At 37.7% G+C, this 23737-nt stretch overlaps 10 protein-coding genes and 2 non-coding genes across 12 annotated transcripts, besides 5 other annotated features; 2 read left to right on the top strand and 10 right to left on the bottom strand.

Moving 5' to 3' along the window:
- Nucleotides 1-138: 138 nt before the first annotated feature.
- Nucleotides 139-774, top strand: ECL1 (Ecl1p; the record flags this gene model as incomplete). The annotated part of the gene is made up of 1 exon (NM_001181275.3): nucleotides 139-774. The coding sequence occupies one exon, from the start codon at nucleotides 139-141 to the stop codon at nucleotides 772-774; it is 636 nt and encodes a 211-aa protein (NP_011662.3).
- Nucleotides 775-1106: 332 nt separating this feature from the next.
- Nucleotides 1107-3230, bottom strand: ENP2 (ribosome biosynthesis protein ENP2; the record flags this gene model as incomplete). Its single annotated transcript, NM_001181274.2, has 1 exon — nucleotides 1107-3230. The coding sequence occupies one exon, from the start codon at nucleotides 3228-3230 to the stop codon at nucleotides 1107-1109; it is 2124 nt and encodes a 707-aa protein (NP_011661.2).
- Nucleotides 3231-3617: 387 nt separating this feature from the next.
- On the bottom strand, nucleotides 3618-4598 carry THI4 (thiamine thiazole synthase; the record flags this gene model as incomplete). The annotated part of the gene is made up of 1 exon (NM_001181273.1): nucleotides 3618-4598. One exon carries the CDS (start codon nucleotides 4596-4598, stop codon nucleotides 3618-3620), a length of 981 nt encoding a protein of 326 aa, NP_011660.1.
- A 711-nt stretch (nucleotides 4599-5309) lies between these two features.
- On the bottom strand, nucleotides 5310-5381 carry SUF4. Its single transcript has one exon. It is a non-coding gene; the product is annotated as a tRNA-Gly (tRNA).
- Nucleotides 5382-5481: 100 nt separating this feature from the next.
- Nucleotides 5482-5772: a long terminal repeat (Ty1 LTR).
- Nucleotides 5773-5881: a long terminal repeat (Ty1 LTR).
- A 3-nt stretch (nucleotides 5882-5884) lies between these two features.
- Nucleotides 5885-6213: a long terminal repeat (Ty1 LTR).
- A 569-nt stretch (nucleotides 6214-6782) lies between these two features.
- Nucleotides 6783-7031: an origin of replication (ARS729; Autonomously Replicating Sequence).
- Nucleotides 7032-7488: 457 nt separating this feature from the next.
- Nucleotides 7489-9804, bottom strand: SKN1 (beta-glucan synthesis-associated protein SKN1; the record flags this gene model as incomplete). The annotated part of the gene is made up of 1 exon (NM_001181272.3): nucleotides 7489-9804. The coding sequence occupies one exon, from the start codon at nucleotides 9802-9804 to the stop codon at nucleotides 7489-7491; it is 2316 nt and encodes a 771-aa protein (NP_011659.3).
- A 771-nt stretch (nucleotides 9805-10575) lies between these two features.
- Nucleotides 10576-10648, bottom strand: YNCG0034W. The gene has a single exon. It is a non-coding gene; the product is annotated as a tRNA-Ala (tRNA).
- A 186-nt stretch (nucleotides 10649-10834) lies between these two features.
- Nucleotides 10835-10957: a long terminal repeat (Ty1 LTR).
- Nucleotides 10958-11310: 353 nt separating this feature from the next.
- Nucleotides 11311-12543, bottom strand: BTN2 (Btn2p; the record flags this gene model as incomplete). Its single annotated transcript, NM_001181271.3, has 1 exon — nucleotides 11311-12543. The coding sequence occupies one exon, from the start codon at nucleotides 12541-12543 to the stop codon at nucleotides 11311-11313; it is 1233 nt and encodes a 410-aa protein (NP_011658.3).
- A 481-nt stretch (nucleotides 12544-13024) lies between these two features.
- VPS62 (Vps62p) lies at nucleotides 13025-14428 on the bottom strand (the record flags this gene model as incomplete). The annotated part of the gene is made up of 1 exon (NM_001181270.1): nucleotides 13025-14428. The coding sequence occupies one exon, from the start codon at nucleotides 14426-14428 to the stop codon at nucleotides 13025-13027; it is 1404 nt and encodes a 467-aa protein (NP_011657.1).
- A 269-nt stretch (nucleotides 14429-14697) lies between these two features.
- On the bottom strand, nucleotides 14698-17568 carry CBF2 (Cbf2p; the record flags this gene model as incomplete). Its single annotated transcript, NM_001181269.3, has 1 exon — nucleotides 14698-17568. The coding sequence occupies one exon, from the start codon at nucleotides 17566-17568 to the stop codon at nucleotides 14698-14700; it is 2871 nt and encodes a 956-aa protein (NP_011656.3).
- Nucleotides 17569-19390: 1822 nt separating this feature from the next.
- On the top strand, nucleotides 19391-21235 carry TPO2 (spermine transporter; the record flags this gene model as incomplete). Its single annotated transcript, NM_001181267.1, has 1 exon — nucleotides 19391-21235. The coding sequence occupies one exon, from the start codon at nucleotides 19391-19393 to the stop codon at nucleotides 21233-21235; it is 1845 nt and encodes a 614-aa protein (NP_011654.1).
- Nucleotides 21236-21843: 608 nt separating this feature from the next.
- LSB1 (Lsb1p) lies at nucleotides 21844-22569 on the bottom strand (the record flags this gene model as incomplete). The annotated part of the gene is made up of 1 exon (NM_001181265.1): nucleotides 21844-22569. One exon carries the CDS (start codon nucleotides 22567-22569, stop codon nucleotides 21844-21846), a length of 726 nt encoding a protein of 241 aa, NP_011652.1.
- Nucleotides 22570-22828: 259 nt separating this feature from the next.
- PRE9 (proteasome core particle subunit alpha 3) lies at nucleotides 22829-23605 on the bottom strand (the record flags this gene model as incomplete). Its single annotated transcript, NM_001181264.3, has 1 exon — nucleotides 22829-23605. One exon carries the CDS (start codon nucleotides 23603-23605, stop codon nucleotides 22829-22831), a length of 777 nt encoding a protein of 258 aa, NP_011651.3.
- Nucleotides 23606-23737: the final 132 nt, after the last annotated feature.

The raw sequence follows: 23737 nt of genomic DNA, 5'->3' as shown, positions 1-23737 counted from the left end.
AAAGAAAGAATAGAGAAACAATACTCCGCTACCGATTCTCCTTTTTTTCCTTATAAAAAAAGCTCGAGAATAATTACTTTATTCTTATCCCTCCACTCCTTTCAGGTATTCTTTACCGATTTGCATATCAATCATATAATGAGCACCGCATTCAACGATTACTGCACTGTTTGTGATCGTCTCATTCCAACATCTCCACAGAAAACGAACATTAATACCAGGAAGATCCAAAGGGACAATGAAACCAAGAGCAGTTTACAATCAAATAAGTTATATTGCTCCGAAGATTGTAAGCTGAAGGATTCGAACCCTCTTAATGAGAAATTATTATCCCACTTGCATAAAAAATCAAAAACTTCTCATTCGCATAATCTCACTCCACCGCTTTCATATTCTAAAAATTTAACTGCATCAAACCTCTTCGAGCCGACTACCTCACTATCTTCATCTCCGACATCTTCAACTATCCCCTTTGACGAGTTGGAGAAGCTAGAGTCCTTATTAATTTCACCATTGCTGCTACCTCAGGATGGTATAGTCAATCCTAAGCAGGAGTCTAATCCTTCTCGTGTTGACGAATATGATGAAAATGAACATTATTTGAACTTAGCCGACTCTCTTAGACTCGATTCTAGTTACCAATTGCATTCAAAGGCACATTTGGGTTACGAAAACAACTTGCCACGATCAAACGATCTAATTGATGATCATTTGATCTCAGATCAGATCATTGAGAATAACTACAACCTATGGTTTAGACTATCCTCCAGTTAAACGGCTTCACTTGCTTCGTATCTTCTTCGACTTGCCTTTAACCTACTCATGATTCATGCTTATTTTTTCTTTTTCGATTTCCTTTTCTAGTCATCCTAAAAAAAAAAAACCTACACATATACATATATACATAGTTCTCTACACATCCTTTTGATAAAGAAAATATGTACGTACATCTGCATTAAAAAAAAAAAACAAAACCCTCAATATTTGGGGAAAGAATTCTATAATGTAAACTGTATCACGCATACTTTTTGCTGTCTTCGTCTTCATACATATAATATTTTTAGTTTAAGGTGAAAGGATAATTAAAATATCAATTTCTAATATAACTACATACCACGGAACGCATTTTTGCTAGCTCTTCTTCTATTTTCGAATCTGGGCTTCGACCTACCATTGTCCTTCTTATTACCATTTTCGTCAATACCTTCTTCATCCGATGAATTATCATGACGCCTGGATTTATAATTTCCGTCTTTTTTGCTTTTTCTTTGAGGAATAAAAGTAAGTTCTGCTTCACCGCGTTGGTTACGACGTAAAATGGATTCATTTGATTTCTTTCCATTTTCCACCTCAAGCAATTCGCCTACTTGTTCGCCAAATGTAACGTGAGCACTTTCGTCTCTTTGCGTACTCGTGGAAGTGCCGGCTTTCATTTCGTTCATAAAACGTTCGCTTTGCTCCTTTTCCTTCTTTCTGCGTTCAATTAGTGCCTTTTGCTTTTCCATCTTTCTCAAATCTTTTTCACTTAATTCTTCCTTATTTGACTTTTGGTTCGTTTCATCATCAGATTCTTCTTCATCAGACTCTTCATCCTCGTAGTCATAGTGACCTCTGCCATCCTTCATTGCAATTCTTTCTTCGTCGGACTCTTCGGCAGCAGTTAGCGCCCTAATACGTTTAGCAGCACCTTCTTCGGTTTCTTTGATGGATTTTACTGGATTCAATTGTTTGAAATCATAGTCATCTTCATCGACTTGAAATTCTTCATCCTCAAACATTTCTTTGAAACGGTCATCCGTAAGAACCTTTCCTGCAACTTTATCACCACGTTTTTGAGATAGTTTATCAACCAATGTTTTATTGACTTTAATTTTAGGTTTTTGAACAGCCCCTGAACTTCTGATTCTGGATTCTCTTTCTTTCTCAATTCTACGTCTAATTTCTCTTTCTCTTTCATCTTTGTAGGCATCTGGATTAGCAATTAATGAAACCTTATCGTAAAGTTCAGTGTTAATAAAGAAACCATGCATGTATGCTCTTAATACTCTGGATCCCACCAAGTGCGTTAAATTCAATTTTTTAACGTCGTCTCTAGTAATGAACCTGTAGTTAGAGTAAACAGTGTCACTTGGTTTTTCTTCTAATTCTTCTGTGATAGAATCCAAGAATGAGCACCAGCGTGGAGATGGTCCTAAACTTGGAATATAATATGTATGCATGGGAATACTTTCGTTAGCGGTGAAAAACATACCTGTACCTGGTACATGCTCAATGTCGTTAATATCAACACTAGGCTCCATAGAAGCGTATGCCTTACCATCTAGTCTATCCCATATTTTTGCAATTCTCTTGTCACATGTAACAATTTTATTTTCCGTGCCGACGTTATCCAACCAAATAATTTTCTTAATGTCAAACCCATAACCTTGGTCTTTAATAATGGAAGGTTCAGAAGTACGCAAGTCATAAATGTATGAATAACCGTTCGACGTACCACATGCAAAAGTTAACCCGTCATTACGGAAACTGGTTGTGGTGACTTGGAATGGTCTGTTGTCAATATTGTTCTCTAAATATAGCTTTGAAACACGGGAACGCGACCTTGGATCCCAGAATTCCACTACATTTGTTTCCGTGCCTGCCGCTAACAACCCATTTACTTCATTGATAGAAACATGGTTCACGCCTTCAGTATCCAACTTGAATGGGTTTAAAAATCTCCCCTTTTCCAAGTTCAACCTGTATAACTCATTACCGCTCGCACCAACATATAAATCACAGTTTACCTTATTGTAAACTAAACTTCTCCCAAATTTAGGAATTCTTGTGGTGTAATGTAGACCACCTTTGTTTTGGAATTGAATACTTCTATCATTTTGTAAATGTACACTTTTAGTCCAATCGTCAGAGAGAATAGTGAAATCCACGTTTTCAGCATCTGTGTGTCTATCGAACTTCAGTGACAAATTAGCAAAATCGTAGACATGGATCTGAGGTTTGTATGTACCGGTAGCCATGCAATATTGCCCATCTCTACTCACTTTAATCTTATTGGAGGCTTCGCTAAATTCAAAATCTTGAATCAGTTCTACTCTATTTTGATATTCTAAATCATTCTTTAATTGCCTTTTGCGCTTTTTCGCAATCCAGTCTGGAAGTGATCTTGAAACGTTTGTACCAGAAACCTGATATACTGAAACATCATTTGCGGAAGTAGATTTCAAAACCATAATGTCCCCTTTTTGAAGATATATGTTGATACCTGTAACTGATGTAATAAATGATGTGTTACTGATTACAGCCGATGAGATGAGATGAGCTTAGCTCAAAATTTTCAATTTTTTTTTTTCTTAATTTTTTTTAAGATCATATTTGGTTACCCGACCATGAAGTGACATTTGAAGAATTGATTTATATTTTTAATATTGCAAGATGTGCGAAAACTCACCATTACAGAGATAACTAAAAGTCTTATCTCATCACTATCGGATCTTTCCACTTAGTATTTTCTACGGTTAATTTAAAAATCAATAATAAAACAAAATCATCAGCGAAAATTGTGTATATAGCGTGTATAAAAAATATATAAATCTTTAAAAGCATACCTCATTAAAAGCCTAAGCAGCAAAGTGTTTCAAAATTTGCTCAGCAGCATGAACACCACTCAAAGCCATAGCTCCAAAAGTTGGACCCATACGGTTTAATCCATCCAGTTCAGCAACTTCCATACCAGCAAAGTACATGTTGTCAACACCGGCGTATGCACCAGAGTGAATAACGACATCGTGTTCGGCATGGTTCATGTCCAGACCCTTCATACCGCCCAATTTTTGGTTTTGATCAATGTCGACGATTCTCTTGGCGCAGAAAGCACCAAATGGACCATCATGACCGGTAGTGGATAAAATGACACCATGCTTTTGACTCAAGTCACGAGTTCCGTCATTTTTGTAACCTGCCAATTCAATTACGTTAGGGTCCATGCAACATTGAGTACCGTGAGCTTGGGTAACTAACGTCCAGTTGGTGACAACACCAGCAACGGTGACTTCGCCCTTTTCGGTAGGTGGTCTGGTAACCAAATCTTCAACACAGGTAGCATTGAACAGTTTAACATTTGGTAATTGCAAGACCTTTGAAAGGACAGTAGAGATGAACAAAGCGGCATGCTTAACGACAACATAGTCACCTTCGTCTTCGTAAGGGATTTCCAACTCTTGTAAGAACAAATGAGCTGGTTTTCTCATAACCATGGCACTAAATAATTGACCACCCAACCAACTACCACCACCTGGTGCAACTGAACTTTCGATAATACAAACCTTCAAGTCTGGTCTGTTCTTGGCGATGACGTAAGCGGCGGATAAACCTGAAGAGCCCGCACCGACAATAATCACGTCAGAAACGGCAAACTTGTCAAGATCCTTGAAATAACGAGAAGTCATAGCACGAGAGACAGTGGATTCGCGGATGGGAGCAAATTTAAAGTCAGACCAATCTTCTTTCTTAACGATGTCAGATAAGCAGTGAGTAACTGGAGTAGAGTTTAAGTGCAATTGAGAGGCACTTGTGGAAGTAGCAGTAGAGGTAGCAGACATTTTGATAGTTAGTTGATTTTTTTGGTTGTGATTTATTATTTCTAGATGATAAGAAAGAGAACATAAAAGATATTTCCCGACTACTTAATACACAATTTATTCCAATATTTATATATCTGGGTAGTTCATAAATTGAAAATCAAAAAATCAATTTCATGATCCATTTCTATTAGTGCTCGTAAAAAAATTTACGATTGAACTTGGTAACTGATAGAATACCAGATTCTTTACTATCAATTATGTATGTTTTTTAACGTGCATAATTATTAAAAGACCATTTGATTTTAAAAATGACGTTAGGAGATCGGACATTTTATGAAAACTTCAGAAAAAGGGCTTAAAGTAGAGTATCGTTTTGGACGTCTACAGGAAAATGGGGTGGTAAATGTTCTTGGCGTAAAAAAAAACTATTCACTAAAGCAATTGAGTGCCGATCCCTGTTGAGGAATGCTCATAAAGAGAAAGTATCAGAATTATTCCCCGCCGTAAATTTGTAAAAAAAGGGTAAAAAACGGTTAATCCTGAAGGGGCTTGGAAAGCTCGCCAGCTTCTTGTAATTCTTGACGCCACATATAGCAATCACTAACGAAGAAGTTGACTTTTTAGGGGGTTGATAAGCATTTTTCCCACCCATTTGCATCAGTTAATGTCAATTCAGTCATGATTTGCAAGATATTAGGAGAAAAAGTATGAAAATTAAAAAAGTAATCTTGAGCGGTACGAGAATCGAACCCGTGTCCCCACCTTGGAAGGGTGGGATGATAACCACTACACTAACCGCCCGGGGTTAACTTGAAAGCTCTAAAAGCTCGTTTTCCATATATAGGCATGTTACAATTCCTTTCCATTCTTTCCATTTTATCCATTATCTGATGCATTTCCCTGATAGAATAAGAACAAACTACCATCCATCGATTAGTATTCATGTCACTAGTATATTAATTATCATTTATGATGTAAAAAGAGGACATAAAAGTTATAGAACAGTCATTAGGTTTAATAAAAGCTTAAATAAGAGGATCGATGAAATAGTAGGATAGTGAAACATATAAAATGGAAAAGAAATAATAATACTATTAGGTAGATATATTGATTCCCTTTGGATTCCTGTATCTTGCAGAAGAACTTTCAACATTTTTTCTATACGCAATATCGTAGCCTGTAACAATAATTGTTGGGATTCCATTATTGATAAAGCAATAATGTTAGGTATGTAGGATATACTAGAATTTCTACTCGAGGGTATAGGAATCCTCAAAATAGAATCGAAATTTCTACATAATAATTGAAGAGAGTGTGGGTTCTGATGTAATTGTTGGGATTCCATTGTGATTAAGGCTATAATATTAGGTATGTAGATATACTAGAAGTTCTCCTCAAGGATTTAGGAATCCATAAAAGGGAATCTGTAATTCTACACAATTCTATAAATATTATTATCATCGTTTTATATGTTAATATTCATTGATCCTATTACATCAATGCTTGCATTTCAGCTTCCTCTAACTTCGATGGCAACTTTTCATACCTTATGTCACCATCTAACGCCTTATATGACAATATACTGACATTAGGAATACTAGTTGATATAAGATAGTGGATTTTTATTCCAACAAATTTTCAGCTCCTTTTTTTCCTAGGTTATAAATAAAAACAGTTAATGAGAAATGAAAATTCTTGTCTTTACTCAAGCAGGAATTACGAAGCCTATCAGTCGCATAATTAATATTGCATATAATGTCTATATCCAACAGTGTTCTTGTAGGGTATAGGAATCCACAAAAAGGAATCAATAAGTTTTACCCTCTACACGTTGTCACCCCTTTCCTTTATCACACTATCAACCCTTGTGTTTGAGCTTCTAATAAATTCGTTCCGGTTGGATCTTATTTTGCTGATTTCATAATTTACCAGCTTCCTAATGGGGTGTTTAGTAGTATTTCTAGCAAAATGAATAATAATATTAACCTCTTTCACGAGTTAAAAAGTTGTTGAATTTCGCGGCAGTAAGAGGGTACCAAAAATACTGGACTAGCAATTGGTTTATTATGAAGTACTTATCCCTGTCTGTACCATATGATATTATTTAGAGAAAGCGCAAGCTTAATACCACCTTGACCTTAAGCAAACTACGTAAGCACTAACTCAAAATAGGTAAACTTCATTGGTCGCAAAAACTGTAGGTCGAATAATATATATGTGTTAGTGTTTATATTTATTTGTAAGCCCTTAAAGAACCCCTGTTTATAAAACGGAGTCAGATGGGAAAGAAGCTATAAAAAGTAATTTCATCGCTGTTTTTCATCTCTACGTCTTAATTTCATTTTCAAATTTGAAGCTTCAACCTTGCTGCGAAAAATCAATAACGGAACAAAAGGTAAAAAAGTAAACAGGACGGTATACTCTTAGCAGTAAACATACATCAAAAACACCGCTTGTAACCACACTATCCTTCCAATTTTGAAATAGCGCAAGTTAACCATTAACGAATAATAATATGATTTAACATAAAATATTGATTAATATAAAAGATTAAAACATATAGAAGATATTTATGTTCTGACAACACGAAAGCTTCTGAGGGCTCCTGTCTTGGTGTTTCTCTGGTAAATAGTGTAACATAACTGTTACAAAAAAAAACTTCAAAAACTCTCCACCTTGTCGACAAATTGCTATCAGATACCAACAGAAATTTTTCGCTAACTTGAATCCGTACTCTAATTTAAAAACTCCAGTGATGATATTATTACAAAGGAAGACCATTTACATGGCTGCTTCCGTACCCAAATCTAGAACTTTCAACGACTGTGACCGCAGACTATTTTGCCTCCTTAGAATTAAAGCGCACTTAGATAGTAGGTTTTAACCAGTTGAAAAAAAAAAATCAACCTCAGGATAATGAGAATTTTGAACTACTACAACCTCCTGTTAGAATATTTTTTGGGAAAGTATATCCAGCCTGTTCCCAATCAGTTAAATTGGCGTTATAATATGCATTTAGATGGCTTTGGATATAATCATATGTCGGGTAGTCCTCAGGATCACAAGTAATGGACGTAGAACCCTTCGGCTGGTATAATCGGACGTAATCTATTGACATTGTCACCGGGAAAAATATATATTGCCAGTCGATATAGGCCCAGTTGTTGGAAATACCTAAGTTTAAAATCGCTGACATTGGCTCCTTACTTATTCTCCTCCAGTCAATATTACCACTAGGATGTAAAGAAGTAGCATATAGTGTGAAAGTAGGGTTCTCTCCCACAAACCAACGAATATATCCGTTGTCGTCATCATTGAGATATTCAATGGCATACTTTTGAAAATAACCTGCTTCCTCCCCAAATTCATACCATGTTACATTTAAAGTGGATATTGCTGAGACAGCTTGTTGAAAAGGCCCACCAGCGTAAGTATTCATAGTTGTTGTGGTGAAATTATAAACTTCGATGAAGTCATAATCGGGCATGTACCATATATCAAATGGAGCAATTTGTAGAGATTGTGACGCAACACCAACACCCAAAATTGTATCAGCTTCACCTTCTAAAATATCTATTTCCGGTGCGCCTCTTCCAACTCCCTGATTTGGATGATCCTCATTATCACAAGTACAAACACTCAACTTTTGTCCCGGCAAGTAAGAAATACCATCTGGGGAACTTTGGTTTGGTGTTATACCAGCGTCACATGCTTCATATGAATAAGGCCAAACACCTTGAGTACTCGCCAAATAACCTGGTCTGCCCAAGTTCCCCATGGTCCACATACCAGGCCATAATCCTGTAACTCGACCATAATTAGGGAGGTTCGCGGAAACTTCTAACGCACCTTCTGTAAAGCAGAGTTTGTTCCAGCTCTGTACCATACCAGATCTGTAATAAAGGTCATGGTTTCTGAATGCATCCATTCTCAACGTCAAGGTACCATTTGTAGTTGTAACGGCATCTGGTGAGTACCATTCAAGATCTTTCGTAGCGTCGTAGTGGATGTCAGGAGCTGTCCAAAACTGGTCATCGCCATCGTAAAAGGTCCTACCTTCAGCATTAAATTCATCGGAAAACACCAGCTGCCATTTAGATCCATCTTTCGCTACTCTTGTCTTCGCACTGTCAGGTGTGTCTGGATCAACTAAAGTTGTCCTTATAGCCGCAAGTTGAGGATATTGATATTCAGTCAATGACTTGGATGTAGTATTAGAAGACGACGATCCTGCTGAATTTGCCGCATGAACATGTTCATGATGATAAACTACCCCGGAAAATGTAATTGCAGGTAATACAATGAAAATAAATATACCAGCCATAAATAAAAATAGAATACCCAGAAGCCCCAAGAAAGATCTTCTATCCATGTGTTTGAAGTCGTCAACGAACCTCCTTCTATCTAACTTTGCTTCTTCCTCGACATTTGGATTATGAATGTAGTCATCGTCTTCCTTTTCGTCCAACGTTAACGGAAAGAAGGAAGCTGGATAACCGCCAAAGGGCGAAAAATCCTGTTCGCCCATGTATAAGTTGGTGGATGATAATGAAGAGTCGTGAGCAGAAGAAGATGAGCCAGTCATATTCGCTCTTTTCTTTTCATTTATAAGGTTCTGCGACTGAGATTGAGCCGCTGAAATATGCCTCGTTCCTACTAGCGGATATCTGTCAAAAGGTGGTGGAGACTTAATTAAGCTGTTGTTAGAAAAGCTACTCATATTATTTGAAGAAGGATGAGACGGTAAGTTTCTGTCCGGCGGCTGTAAATGTGATGCAAAACTATTATCGTTACTACTGCTTATAATGTTCTTATAATTATTGTTATTATGATTGTTTAAGTTATTAGCAGAAGTTAGGTTAGTCTTAGCATAATAGCCCTTATAGTCTGACATTCTTTGACCATTTCTCTCGGGTGAGTTCTTTTCATTAGCCAGAAGAGAAGTATCGCTGTTAGGATCGTTATTATAATTTATGGATGAAGAACTGGAATATTCATTTGCCCCACGCCGCTCATCGTCTCCACTGGGTGAATTATAATCTTCGTCAAATTCTTCACTTCCAAGGAAAGGATTACCGCTCACCCTAACGTTCTGACCATCTGCAGGTTCTAATGATGAGCTTTGTCTTGATTGCTCATTCGAGGAATAAAAGGAGTTTTCGCTTCCGGAAACACTATTTTCGCTGTTGGAATGACGATTATTGGTGAGGTTTCGCACAGACATATTCTGCTATTGTTTATGTAACACTAGCTAGTAATGGTTATAATATACTGTGTGCAATAGGCTTAGATCTGCTGTGTTTTTCTTATTATTTACCGTTTCTTTATTTCCTATTCCTTGCGTAACCGCTAACGATTGTAATAATTTTATCAAACCTGTAAAAGTTTCTACCAGCTGCGTAGAATCAAATGGAATATGGGTTGTTTTTTCGAGCGACTGAAAATACGAAGAGGCACTTTGTAGTCGGAGTAAATCGATAGTTGTAGTAGAATATACTGGTTTAATATTCTTCTTCTCTTTCTCTTTTAGCTTTTTTTTAGCAATGCGAATTTTTTCTCCTTAGAAGGTAGGTCTCCCTATTTTGGTCAGTTTTAAACGGTTCGCAGAGCGATATCGTTTGAATGCAGCAATGTAGTAGGCAAAAAAAAAGGGACAAGAATATACAGTGCCGAAACGTCTATGTACAGTGATGGCAGTTGGAGGAAGGCCTATGTGAAAGAAAACTATATGCTGTTATGCTCGGGAATATATAGTAATCTGCGCAGAGATACATGTTCGGCACAGGCTCACCTGGGCCTACTAATTACGCATCGATGTTGACCAATTTTCCGCTTTGGGCACGCATTCATTTGTTTTCCTTTTTAAAACAACTCAGATCGTATTTGTCTCAGCACCCACACCTTGCACCAGGGTCCGTTTACCCATTTGAGGAATATGTTTCTAAAAAAAAAGAGCCGTAATATTCCAGTATACCTCATTAAAAGTAAAAAAATTTGGACGAGTCCGGAATCGAACCGGAGACCTCTCCCATGCTAAGGGAGCGCGCTACCGACTACGCCACACGCCCAATTAATTGATGAAAGGGGAGAATAGAGAAGAATAATGAAGTAAATCTAATGAAATATCAAAAAGCCATTCTCAACGTAACATTTACTCAATTATCTTCAGGGCAGGAAGGGGAGAAGAAAAAAAAAGCTCTTTTACTTGATTACTGTTTCCGTTAATTTGAACTTAATTTTTCTAAAGATGGAATTGAGATATTGGTGAATTTTGAGATAATTGTTGGGATTCCATTGTTAATAACAGTAGTAATATTAGGTATATAGAATATACTAGAAGTTCTCCTCGAGGGTATAGGAATCCTCAAAATAGAATCGATAAACGATAGTTGAATTCTATTCAAGCAGAAATGAATTTCAATCATTCGATAAAGTAGCTTGTATTTTGTGAATCACTTGCCATTCCACCATAAAATACTAGCATAAATGTTAACATGGAAAACCGGATTTCTAGGAAGCAAATAATTGTACTAAAATCACGGATACTAATAATTTCTACTTTACTGTTGCCCTTTTATTTTGTTATATTGTAACAAAATAAATCCGCCTTCTGCCGTGCCGATTTATATTCCTTTCATAAAGTCAGTGAATTATAGTAGTATATAAGATGCATATAATTAGTTATTTAATGCCGTAAAAATGAAAGATGGGGAGTATGTATTATCACCCATTATATCTCCTCAATAATAGAGTTTCCCTTGGGAGATCTGCTTAGGGACTCGTTGTATCTGTCAACTTCCTCATCCTCAACGTCTTCTAATAGGGGTGAAGCGTGTTTTTTTAGTGTATTACCAGACACAGAGAAATCCAAAGTCGTATCAGAATCACTGTTTATACTTTCATTATCACTTTCTGCTGAACCAGAATTGCTATTATTATTTTTATTGCTGGCCTCAATCTCAGAGATAGGCAATGATTTGGAATTTTGCAATTTTTTTTGCTGGGACCTCTTGGTTTTTTGCTTATTTATCAAAGATTCTTTCCTTGCCTTCAATCTGGCTTCCTTCTCTTTCTTTTGCCTTTCTTCATCTTCCTTGGCAGCTTTTTCCTGTTCTGATTTTCTGCTTTCCTCCTGCATCAATCTTTCTTCCTCTATCCATTTTTTTATTTGGTCTTCTTTGGTTAGTGGTTCTTTCGCTTTCTCCGCTTCTTCCTCCTTCAAAGATTCAGACATGTTAACATCATCGTGAGACTCGTCTATTTTGGATTCAATTATTGGCATCTTTGGTTCGTTGATGCCACCTTCGGAAATTTCTTCCTCATGCTTAACTAAACCAATCTTTAAAAGTGCATATTTTTCTCTCGAGCCATCATCTATGTTTTCAACTCCACAGCCAATAACAAAAACATCTTCAAACACTTGGTCTAGAGAGAATTCCTTAAAGATTTTATCCTTCTTACTCAATATGCTCAATTCATCACCTCTATGATTCAATTCTATTTCGTAGTCTTGGAAAAGATCCTTAGCAATTTTCTTTCCTATGGCTCTAAAATCCAGATCTTTCAATGCAGATCTCAATAGAGCATCTTCATCCGCTTCATCTTCAACATAATACTGGTTTCCAAAAAAATCTTGGACAACATGGTAAGTTGGTCTGTAATGGTTCTCCTTTAGCTCACCTAATTTCTCATTAACGTACTTTGAAAAAAGTTCATATGGAATCCGCTTAGACAAGCTTAATGTATAACCATTTGGTGTTTCAGCAAGTGCATACCTCAAAGGTTCTGAACAATTTGCATCGCTTTTTTTTGGAGCTCTTAGGTTAGCTTTTATTGCTTTCCTCCTTTTACATTCTGGATAATAGCTCACTGGAGAACTGCAATCAAAATAACGCGAATGTAGGGGCTGACTAAAAGATGGCAGCTGTTCAAAAACACATGGTGAATTGAATATGGAAAACATTTCTATATTGTAATGGGGTCTATTAGTTATTTTCTTTTGGTTGTTGTTATGATTGTAATACTGATATTTCTTTCAAGAAGAAGAAAATATATATAGAGCAATGAGAATACCTGTCAATGAGAAAAGATTGTTCTAATGCTTTTATATATGTAATGCAATAGATCTTCCATTTGTTTTGCCACTTTACTTCGCCAAGAACTGAAGGCTTCTATGAAATTCTTAATTCTTCCATCCTGGGCGGCTGTTAGCCCAACCCGACCTGGTTCGGAATATCGCCGAACAAGAAAACTGGATACAACTCTCGAGCTCCACCGAGTGTCGCAATTTTCCGGAACTTTCTAGAAAAAAAAGTGTCAGTAACTTTACAACCACAGACGGTGCGAAAGAAAAAAAGAAAAATACGGCTGAAATAGTGCTACATGACGATGCACAGTACATACACTACAGCATGCTAAAATAGCGAAAAACGCCCAAATATTCATTACCCTGTAAAGTAGTCCATAATGAAACATACGCTTCCCCTCCACGTCAAAAAACGGAGTATGCTACGCAGCCACTTTGGCCTTATGTTGTACAGCAAGATACCACAATTGTCACCCACAAGATCATTCTTTTCTGCATCCAAACCTTCCCCTCTTTTTATATATCTTCTTGCCGGGCAGCCCTTCCAAAAATTCCACCATTTAAATCTTTGGCATAAAGAAACCCTTTCCATATTTTTGAATAGTGGACCTTTTGGTCCGTCAATATATTTCCATTGAAATGGGCACCATTTTTGTCTGGGATCCCTAGGTCTTAATTGTTTATCGCCCCAAGCGCCTTTGAACGATAGCCATTCTAGTCCCATTTTAGTTTCTTCAGCGCCGCATGGTGTCATTTTTTCCCCCACAGTCACTGTATAGGCATAATAGTTTAAAGAAGGATCCCATAATGGCCCTCTATCAGTAAAGTCACTCAATGGCATAAAGAAAAACGGAACATCGTGCGCATGTTGACCGACTGATGCATAATGTGCATGTGTGCCTCTTGCACTAAATATTAAAGGCTTCTTAATAACCTCGTTTGTCAATTTACCGTCAACACGACGCAATCTTTTGATTTTCTCAATGGCTTCGAACTTATAGGCACTACCACCCCCATGCGCACTCATCCATAGATATTGTGGTTCTCCTTTATAGAATCGTACTAAAGAATGTTCCCAGTCCCCTACATGATTTCCCCATGGTCCGGAGCCCATAATATAAGGACCCCAATTGAAGGGGTAGAAATAAAACCAGAACGCGTCTACCCAACCATTTCCTTTGTCAACGACAAAAAGAACTGCTGGTGCTTTCTTTATGTGACCTGTACCATATTCTGGTTGTTCACCCAACAACCAGTCAGGGCCCTTATCAAAATCATCTAAACTTGTCATATATGTACCTTCACTGGATACTCGGCCCCACGTTCCGTTCTCTAACTCTACCGAATAATACTCTTGTAAGTCACTTAAGTCACGAAGGTGTTCATTGATAATTTTCTCCCCACTGTGGTCTCTCAACTGGAATCTTTTTACAAAATCCTTAACATCAGCTGGCCAGTACTTTTCTTCACTATATAAATGGAGCAGAGGGCTATTATCGATGACATATTGCGGTACATTGCCCCTTTGTTTTAAGCTTTTGTTATCCTCGGTAACTTCAGATGGATGTAACGGAGGTGTGCTTGAAAGGATGTCCTTACTCCATGGTTCATCCCCCATTTCTAGAAGCGTTGCTTCAAATGGGTCATCATCCAGCCAAGGCACGAGTACCGCACGGCAGGGTATTATCGAATAAATAATAAATGTAACGAGGAAATATAGCCTCGTTCTTTGCCGCTTATGACTATTTTTTGAGATTCGCATGAAGCTATAAGTTTATTCTTAGTTGCGGTAATAAAGAAGCCTTCTTCCTCTTCTATCTTACCAGGTCTACCAACTCAGTCTTCCTATATTCGTATAGATTTCAAAGTTCAAGGCATCTGAAGTGATGGAACCCCTATAGGTGTTACCCGATTTTCTCACCACAGCAACCGTTGATATTCCGGCAGCCTTTTTCTCATAGTAAACATCATTATATTATAAACATACATGTCGGTATCCCTATACGAAACAGTTTAAACTTCGAAGCTCCCTCAGTTAGATAGATATACTAACAGACCATCAAATGAATTTTGATGGTCATGCCTCCACTTCCTTAGGAACTTTGCCAAGCGCGAAAATGAACCTTCGTTCTGATCTCGTAATTTTTCGCAAATATCAACTGCTTTGTATCTGTCGAGACTCTCATGATTTACCAAATAAATATAGAATTCAACAATTGATTTTCTTTCCTTGTATAAAGCTTCACAATTAGCTCTCCACGACTTGTTACCTGATTTGTTCATTGAATGCACGCATTGGTTGGCGTACTTAGCGTTTGGGGTGAACCATTCAAGAATGATTCCCTCTATGCTGTCTATGGATTTGTCCAGCATAAATTCTTGTTCGTCAGTATAGCTCTTTGCTTCTTGATCTTGCTCAGGAGACGGCGATGCAGTAGTTGACATGGCTTGATGATCATCATTATCTTTCACAGTCTCTGCGTACTTACCACTGGTCCTAAGTTTTTTAGGAACTTCCATATCAAATCCAACATTGTGTTCTTCCGTCATGTATAGTTGTGGCCTCTTCAACGTTGAAAACTTCCCCGTGTGTGAACCAAGTTTTTGCTCGATAATACGAGTGACTTTTTCTTCAAGAATTTTATCTAATAAAGCGTTTATTTTCAATTCAAATTGATCCATTTGGTCCCGTAAAAAAGTGCTTATTTTGGAGTTTATAAGTTCGTTTATCATAGATTTTAACTGCTCTTGCATCTCAGAGTCATTCTCATCTTCATTTTCTCCATATGCGCCATCTTCGATGGATTCACCGTCCTTTTTGAATACATTTGAATCCTCCGTGGAGGATTCGTCGGAGGAATCCGCAATTGAGAGTAATCTAATTTGCTTCGGCCTCTTTGTCCGCCTTGATGTGTTAGGCCCATCTTCATTCACAATGTTTTCTTCTTTTTTAATGGGCTGATTATCACGTATAAATTTATCGGCATCGTCAATCTTAGATTTCTTAATTCTTTCATCCAAGGTAATTTTGAATAAATTAAGCTGATGTAAAATATAGCCTCTTGAAGATTTTTTCATCTCCAATTTCTCAAAAATTTTATTGAATACCGATAATAAAATTTGGAAATTAGAAAGTGTTTGGAACTGCACATATTCGAAACTCTGTTGCTTCAATAATTCATTTAATTGTGTAGTATCAAGTTGACTCATTTGTAATGGCCCCTCAGATTCTTGTTTTTGAGTGGGGTGTGTATCTGGATTATGACTCGAAGCAAATGTCAACTGCGAAGGCCTTTCTATTAAGAGTGAGTAAAAATTTGTCTTATTCTTATAGATTTTATTAAAGCCTGGTAGTATATCGAATGATAAAATGGGTGAACCCTTTGAATGTATAGTTTTGTCATTGAAGTATGATTGAAAATCGGAATTTCCAAAAATGGGGTCCTGGAATATATCATGATTAGGAAAGAATTTGTAAATCCATGGTAGATTGCTCAAAAATCTTTCTCGTAAAACTTCCATTAAATCTAGAAAATCCCTTGAATTCTGAGACAAACCTTCATAATCATGTCTTTTATATTCATCAATCTCCGGAAATATTTGAACTAATAAATCCTTTGGAGGCGGAAAAGGGTCCTTTTTAGCGTTTGTAGAATACGAAGTGTAGGGCGATTTGAAGTTCATGATTTTCTTGAAGTCGAACGGTATTTTGTCAGGGAACGCAAAGGCCTCAGGTTGTTCTAACCAATTTCCATGGTTTTCTTCATTGAAAAATGTTCTAAAAGTGTCTTCATCCCAAGTTGGGTAAACAAGGTTACATTTGTTGAAATATTCTCTTCTTTTATAAGGTAAGTGGCAATACCTAAACACGGTTGTATAATAATTACTAAATGTTTCCTCTCTGGGATAAGTTGTCAGTGATTTGCCTCTTAGTATGGGAATATCTTGTAAAAGTGAGCCATTTTCATCAGCGTTCAAATTGGGAAAGCCATCCCCTTTCGAAACAGATGGTATACCATAGAACCTTAAATACAAATATGCAGCTAATGTAGTTTGAGGGCAGATAAATGGACAATCTTGGGGTAATAATGCAAGGAGTTGATGGTGGCCCGGCGTATCTTTTTTTTCCGCCGAATGAGTTACTTTATGATAAATTATAGCGTCTCTGTCCCTTTTACCGAGCTTGAGGGAACCAAATCGTATCTTTGATCTTTCTTCAAATGAAAGGTTCAAATAACTTCTTAATTGAAAATCCACCAGGAATCTTAATTTTTCAGAACAGGTTTTAAAAAATTTCTCAGAGAGATGGTTAGTTTCTGGGTTCCATAAATTCAAAGACACTTTCAATAATGGTGGACACAGCACTTGAGTATTTGTGTTATTTGTTTCATTAGTGGTGATTGCCTTTTGTGAATCTATCCAATGGGTATGAAGCTTGGTGACTGACTCCAGGTATTTTGTGTCTATATTAGCATTTGGATTTTCATGAACTTTGCACAATTTTGACAAAAAATTGAGACTGCCTATAATTTTCTTCAACGTAGCGATCTTGAATGAATTCTCCTCCTCCTCATCAAGATCTTCAGTCTCTTCTCTTTTCTCTCCAGGCTTATCATCGGTTATTAATGTATCTAACAAAAACCAATGTATCAGTTCAGCAGATATTGGCAGGTCTTTATAGGGGACGCTATTTACAGAATTGTCCTCCGGTGTCGGTATAATTTGATTGAGCTGACACCATTGTATGTACTTAGTATAGTAGGTCTTGTACTGATGCGCAGTTCTTGGCTTTAGGGAGTCCACCAGTTCCTGAAACCTATCTTCTGATGACATAGCTTCTTGCTGTTGCTGAACATCCATAATTTTCATCAATTTTAGTAGAAACAAAATCGATGATCTCATATGTTTTCTACTTTTTCTTGTTTGTTTGTATGCGGTAAAAAAATAAAAGCGAGAGAAAACGCGAAAGGTTCCTGGTATCAAAGTGGGGTAACGGATACCTGGATGTTGAGATACATAACCAAACAAGAAGAATACACTATCCGATTATAGCCCATAACAAATGGCAGTATGCGCACCACTGTTAGCGCATTATTTTGAGATTGTGCTTAACAAACGCAATTACACTGTTGTTTAGCATAAGATATAATAATAACTTTTCACGTTTATCTTGAATGTAATCACTCAAACTCCTTTGTATAAAAGTCCACAGGCATCAATCTACCTATTTGAAGACTCAGCAGCAGAGAGAAAGTTATATAGAGCAAGACAAAGTACACACAAAGAAAGCAGAGAACACAAATATTTGTGGGGAAGAAGCAAGGTGAGTGGCCGCAGTCATTTTCGGATGAATTTGAGGTTCATGTTTTGATGTTTATTTCTATAAGAAAAGTAAGGAGAAGCACCATTGAAGTATAAATATATCAGCACTGAATGCGCCATTACGGCAAAAAGGAAGGGGAATGCAAAAAAATAAAAAATCTGCCTCAGGTTTTAACACTTAAAGGCACGAAAATAAAAATAGAATGCGGCTGCTTACATACCACTAGCTGAGCAAGACAGCTGCCGTTCAATGTTTGTACTTCGCACCATGAGAGTTGTGGATATGTACTTTATGGACGAAGCTGAAACGGCTAACACTATTATTACGCGAACTTTTTCAACACTTTTACTTCGCCACAAGTGCCGAAGATCGAATCTTACCCAAAATCCGGTTATTTTGTACCTATGCAAAAACCCTTCCCCTGATCTATTTGCCATTTAGCCGCCCAAAGTACCGCAGAAGCTGTTACAAACACATCACGGGCCACCGGAAAAAGTATTTTTTTGCTGCTTACCTGAATATATTTGCGCTTAAAAAAATTTTCCGGCGCTTCCGAGTGAAATATACTGCTTAACTGTGTCCGGAGAAACCTCGTGCGGAAAACAGCGCAAACCGCAAAAACCCCGCAATGGGCGCGCTTACTCAAATTCCCTCGGGTGGTCTCACGGGCTGGCCGCAGCGCAGTCGCCTGCCGCACTAAACCTTAAAAATGCGAGAGCGCATGCACGGCGGACGTCGTGGAAGCCTGACGCGTGCGCCCTTCTCCTCCCGAGGGACATAATGTCTTGGTGCCTTACTAGAACCGATTTCTCGAGATGATTCCATAGCCGTTAAATTCATCTCAAAAGAATAGAGAACACAGCAGCGCAGAACGAAAACAAACTGTCGCGTCGCATTTTACTGAACGAGTCATTCGCATATTCTGCTTAGGTGTCTGAGTCTTTTAAACGCATTCTAGGTTTTTCGAAAAAGCCACCGAAGAACACTGCCATCCGCATGCACTGTAATGCCACTGTTTATTTTTTTTTCTTGCTATATATATACATTGCGCATACACCCTTTTGAGGTTTCGTACTAGGATTTTTTTGTATTTGTTTATGTTCTTTTTTCCTGAAGACATCAAGAAGAAATAAGAAAACAAATATATCATTTTATTGTTTGTGTTTATAGAGAACAATATACAACTTCCTTCTCCTACTATATCAAGTTTAATATTTAATTTTTTTTTTTTTTCGGTTTGAATTTTAATTTTAACTTTAATTTCAAAAAGTAATTGATACATTCTTTTATCAAAGCCCTGCTATTATTCTTTATTTCTACACCCTAATATTTTTTGTCCATTGATATTTTTCCTTTAATTCCATCTAATAACTAATCACAAAAATAATACACAAAACAAATATGAGTGATCAAGAATCTGTTGTTTCATTCAACTCACAAAACACTTCCATGGTGGACGTTGAGGGCCAACAACCTCAACAGTATGTCCCCTCAAAAACCAACTCTCGTGCAAATCAACTTAAGTTAACTAAGACTGAGACCGTCAAGTCTTTACAAGATTTAGGTGTCACTTCAGCCGCCCCAGTGCCTGATATCAATGCGCCACAAACTGCTAAGAATAACATTTTCCCTGAAGAATATACCATGGAAACACCATCTGGGCTGGTTCCAGTGGCTACCTTACAATCTATGGGTAGAACCGCCTCTGCCTTATCTCGTACTAGAACAAAGCAATTGAACCGTACCGCTACCAATTCCTCATCCACAGGTAAAGAAGAAATGGAAGAGGAAGAAACTGAAGAACGTGAAGACCAGAGCGGTGAAAACGAGCTAGATCCAGAGATCGAATTCGTTACTTTTGTTACTGGTGATCCAGAAAACCCTCACAATTGGCCCTCATGGGTTCGTTGGAGTTACACTGTCCTGTTGTCCATCTTAGTTATTTGCGTTGCCTACGGTTCTGCTTGTATCAGTGGTGGGTTGGGAACCGTTGAAAAGAAATACCATGTAGGTATGGAAGCCGCTATTTTATCATGTTCTTTAATGGTTATTGGGTTCTCGCTGGGTCCTTTGATTTGGTCTCCTGTTAGTGATCTTTACGGTAGAAGAGTTGCTTACTTTGTTTCTATGGGTCTTTATGTCATCTTCAATATCCCTTGCGCCTTAGCTCCAAATCTAGGTTGTCTTTTAGCTTGTAGATTTTTATGTGGTGTTTGGTCATCATCTGGTTTGTGTTTAGTTGGTGGGTCTATTGCCGATATGTTCCCAAGTGAAACAAGAGGTAAGGCTATTGCTTTCTTCGCTTTTGCTCCTTACGTTGGTCCCGTTGTTGGTCCACTAGTTAACGGTTTTATTTCCGTTTCTACCGGACGTATGGACCTGATTTTCTGGGTCAATATGGCCTTTGCAGGTGTTATGTGGATCATATCTTCTGCCATCCCAGAAACGTACGCTCCAGTTATCTTGAAGAGAAAGGCTGCTAGATTAAGAAAGGAAACTGGTAATCCCAAGATTATGACTGAGCAGGAAGCGCAAGGTGTCAGTATGAGTGAAATGATGAGGGCTTGTCTGTTGAGACCTTTGTACTTCGCTGTCACTGAACCTGTTCTAGTTGCCACTTGTTTCTACGTGTGTTTGATTTACTCTCTACTATATGCGTTCTTCTTTGCCTTCCCTGTCATTTTCGGTGAACTATATGGCTACAAAGATAACCTTGTGGGTTTAATGTTTATTCCTATTGTTATCGGTGCTCTTTGGGCGTTAGCCACAACTTTCTACTGTGAAAACAAATATTTACAAATTGTCAAACAGCGTAAACCTACTCCTGAAGATCGTTTGCTAGGTGCTAAGATCGGTGCTCCATTTGCTGCAATTGCTCTATGGATCCTGGGTGCTACCGCTTATAAACATATTATTTGGGTTGGTCCAGCTTCAGCTGGTTTAGCTTTTGGTTTCGGTATGGTGTTGATTTATTATTCATTGAATAATTACATTATTGATTGCTACGTCCAATACGCATCCAGTGCTCTGGCTACAAAGGTTTTCTTAAGATCCGCCGGTGGTGCTGCCTTCCCCTTGTTTACCATTCAAATGTACCACAAATTGAATTTGCACTGGGGTTCTTGGTTGTTGGCTTTCATCTCCACTGCTATGATTGCTTTACCTTTTGCATTTTCTTACTGGGGTAAGGGCTTGAGACATAAGTTGTCCAAGAAGGACTATTCCATCGACAGTGTTGAGATGTAAGCTGGTGCAAGTTTCCGGTAAAAATAATGATGTTCTAGTCATTCATATATACGATACAAAAATAACAAATTTCCACATATATTCTGAAAAATTAATTTTTAATATTTTATATTAGGAACTTCTCAAAAAAACGTCGGACATTTCTACATACTCTTTAACGAAATATCAAAGTATTATTGTTTTGCAGCTTCTGAATATCAAGATCGCTCTTGCTACTCTTCCTGAAGTCATACACCGTTATTTCTCACATAAAGCCTGCTTATTCGAAGACGACACAGTTGCACCTTTAAATTTTAACATTATTGTAATTGCCGCTACACTCCTCGTGGCCAATGTCTCTTGTTTTCAAATAATGTTCTCAGTATCACATTTAACTTTTTATTCCATGTATATGTGTGTACATACATCTATAGTGTACTACATAATAATTTCAAGCGCGGGATAATCAACACGCTAATTGACATTATGCAACTCAAAAATCCTGCTGGAGCTCTTTACGTTAAGCAACCATCACATATCCGTATTCTGTATGAGTTTTTCTCTCTTTCAAGCTACGAAAATCATTGGGTAAGTTTAAATCACTGAAACAAATATTTCGTGACAGAATACTAAAAAATGCTGTTGACAATATCACTACCAATAGCAGAACCAGCGCCAAATATAGCAGCATTTCCCAATTTGCTACCAAAACTCTTGAAGGCACTACTAGCCCCACTGCTCTGTTGCGGTTGTGCTTCCACCGGTGCTTGCTGTGAAGGTGGTGCGTACTGTTGCTGAGGCTGTTGATAGTAATTAGTGAAAGGTGGAGGATATGGTAAAGGCGCCTGCTGTTGCTGTGGAGGCGGAGCTTGCATATAACCGGCTGGAGGTGCATAAGGTGCTGAAACCTGCTGTGAAGGATACTGTGATGCGGCTGGTTCGTATGATGGAGGTGGAACACTGGGACGAGAAACAGTCGAGCTTGAAGCAGCTTCCGCAGATTTAGGTGAGGCTGATCTCGTGAAAGCAGGTTTCACATAATTTGCAGGGAATATTCCGATCTTATTATTTGACTTGCCTCTATACCAATCTGGAGAAATCTTCTCTAAAACTTGTATTTTATCACCTGTTTTCAATGACAAATCTCCATCTTGTTGAGCTTCAAAATCATATAAAGCTTCAACGTACTCTTCTGTATCTGCATTTTGGGGCGATCTTTGGTTTCCATCCCATTTCTCAGGTAACTTGCTATTGATTAATTCGAAAATGTCGCCTGATATGACGTTTGATTCCTTCAAAAATTCTAATTCATTCCTTATATTTTTCAATGATCGATTCACTAGTGACGCAGACATCGCTTTTGTTTATTTTTGAAGTGCTGCCAAAATTAGATTGGAGTTAGAATCCAACAACAAGTAGGCCAAACGAGCAGGCCCTTTTTTATATTTGCCTCTCGAGCGATTCCGATCTTGAAATTTGCGCAAAAAAAAGTTTCTTCAGCCTTCCCCCGAAAGGGGAATCTTAGCGATTTTTTTCTTTCACTTTTAATTTTAGAGATATGTTTCTATGCGTACATATTTATATAAGCATGAAGTCAAACAATACTTTCCAACCTTATTTCATATCTTCATCAGCTTCTTCGTCTTCATCCTTCTTGGTAATACCAGTCTTTACCAATATATCCTTTATCTCTTGAGGCTTGAAAATCTTCTGATACACTTCTCCGTCATTAGCACCCTTTCTGATAGTAGCAAATTCCAACCTGTCATAAGTCAGCGCGCTACTGTCGGTAGTTTTGGATAACGTTTTTAAAGCCAGTTCAATGGCATCATCGACTTTCATATCATCCTTGTAGTCCATTTGAAGTAGGGTTTGTGCTGCTGATGTGTTAGCGCCAACACTAATAGCCTTCCACCCTGTATAGTTTCCCGATGGATTAGATGTATACAATTGGTAACCGTATCTATCGTCATAACCGGCGTAGATAAAGGACACACCAAATGGTCTTAAACCACCATGTTGCGTGTAACCTTGTTTTATATCACTTAGCCTTCTCACCAAAATTTCTACTGGTATATCTTCATTATAGGTTTTAAGGTAATTTTGAGCGTGAATTCTAGCCGTATTTATTAGAATTTCTGCATCTGCAGTCAGTCCAGCAACGGCAACCGCAATTTTATCGTTTAACTTATAAAGTTTTTCGGTAGAGGTGTCTTGTTCTAGTAAAGTACTTGTGACTTTGCGTTCTGCTGCAAGAACAATCCCATCAGATGCCATAATCCCAATTGCGGTACCTGCATGTGAAATGGATTCTAGCGCGTATTCAACCTGATATAGACGTCCCTCAGGGGAGAAAATTGTTGTCCTGGAATCGTATCTTCTGGAACCCATGTTTAACACTACTAACTATATCCAATAATCAATTATTAAAATAGAGACTGATCGAAAACTTTTTATAGAAAGCAGTCTGTTCTCTTCGCTCTGCCAATGTTTCCTTATTACATAGATATCCATCTTTTTATG

Source organism: Saccharomyces cerevisiae, chromosome VII (assembly GCF_000146045.2).
Source record: "Saccharomyces cerevisiae S288C chromosome VII, complete sequence".
Classification (NCBI taxonomy): domain Eukaryota; kingdom Fungi; phylum Ascomycota; class Saccharomycetes; order Saccharomycetales; family Saccharomycetaceae; genus Saccharomyces; species Saccharomyces cerevisiae.
The sequence above is the reverse complement of the archived record's forward strand: the minus strand, read 5'-3'. Positions and strand labels throughout refer to the sequence as shown.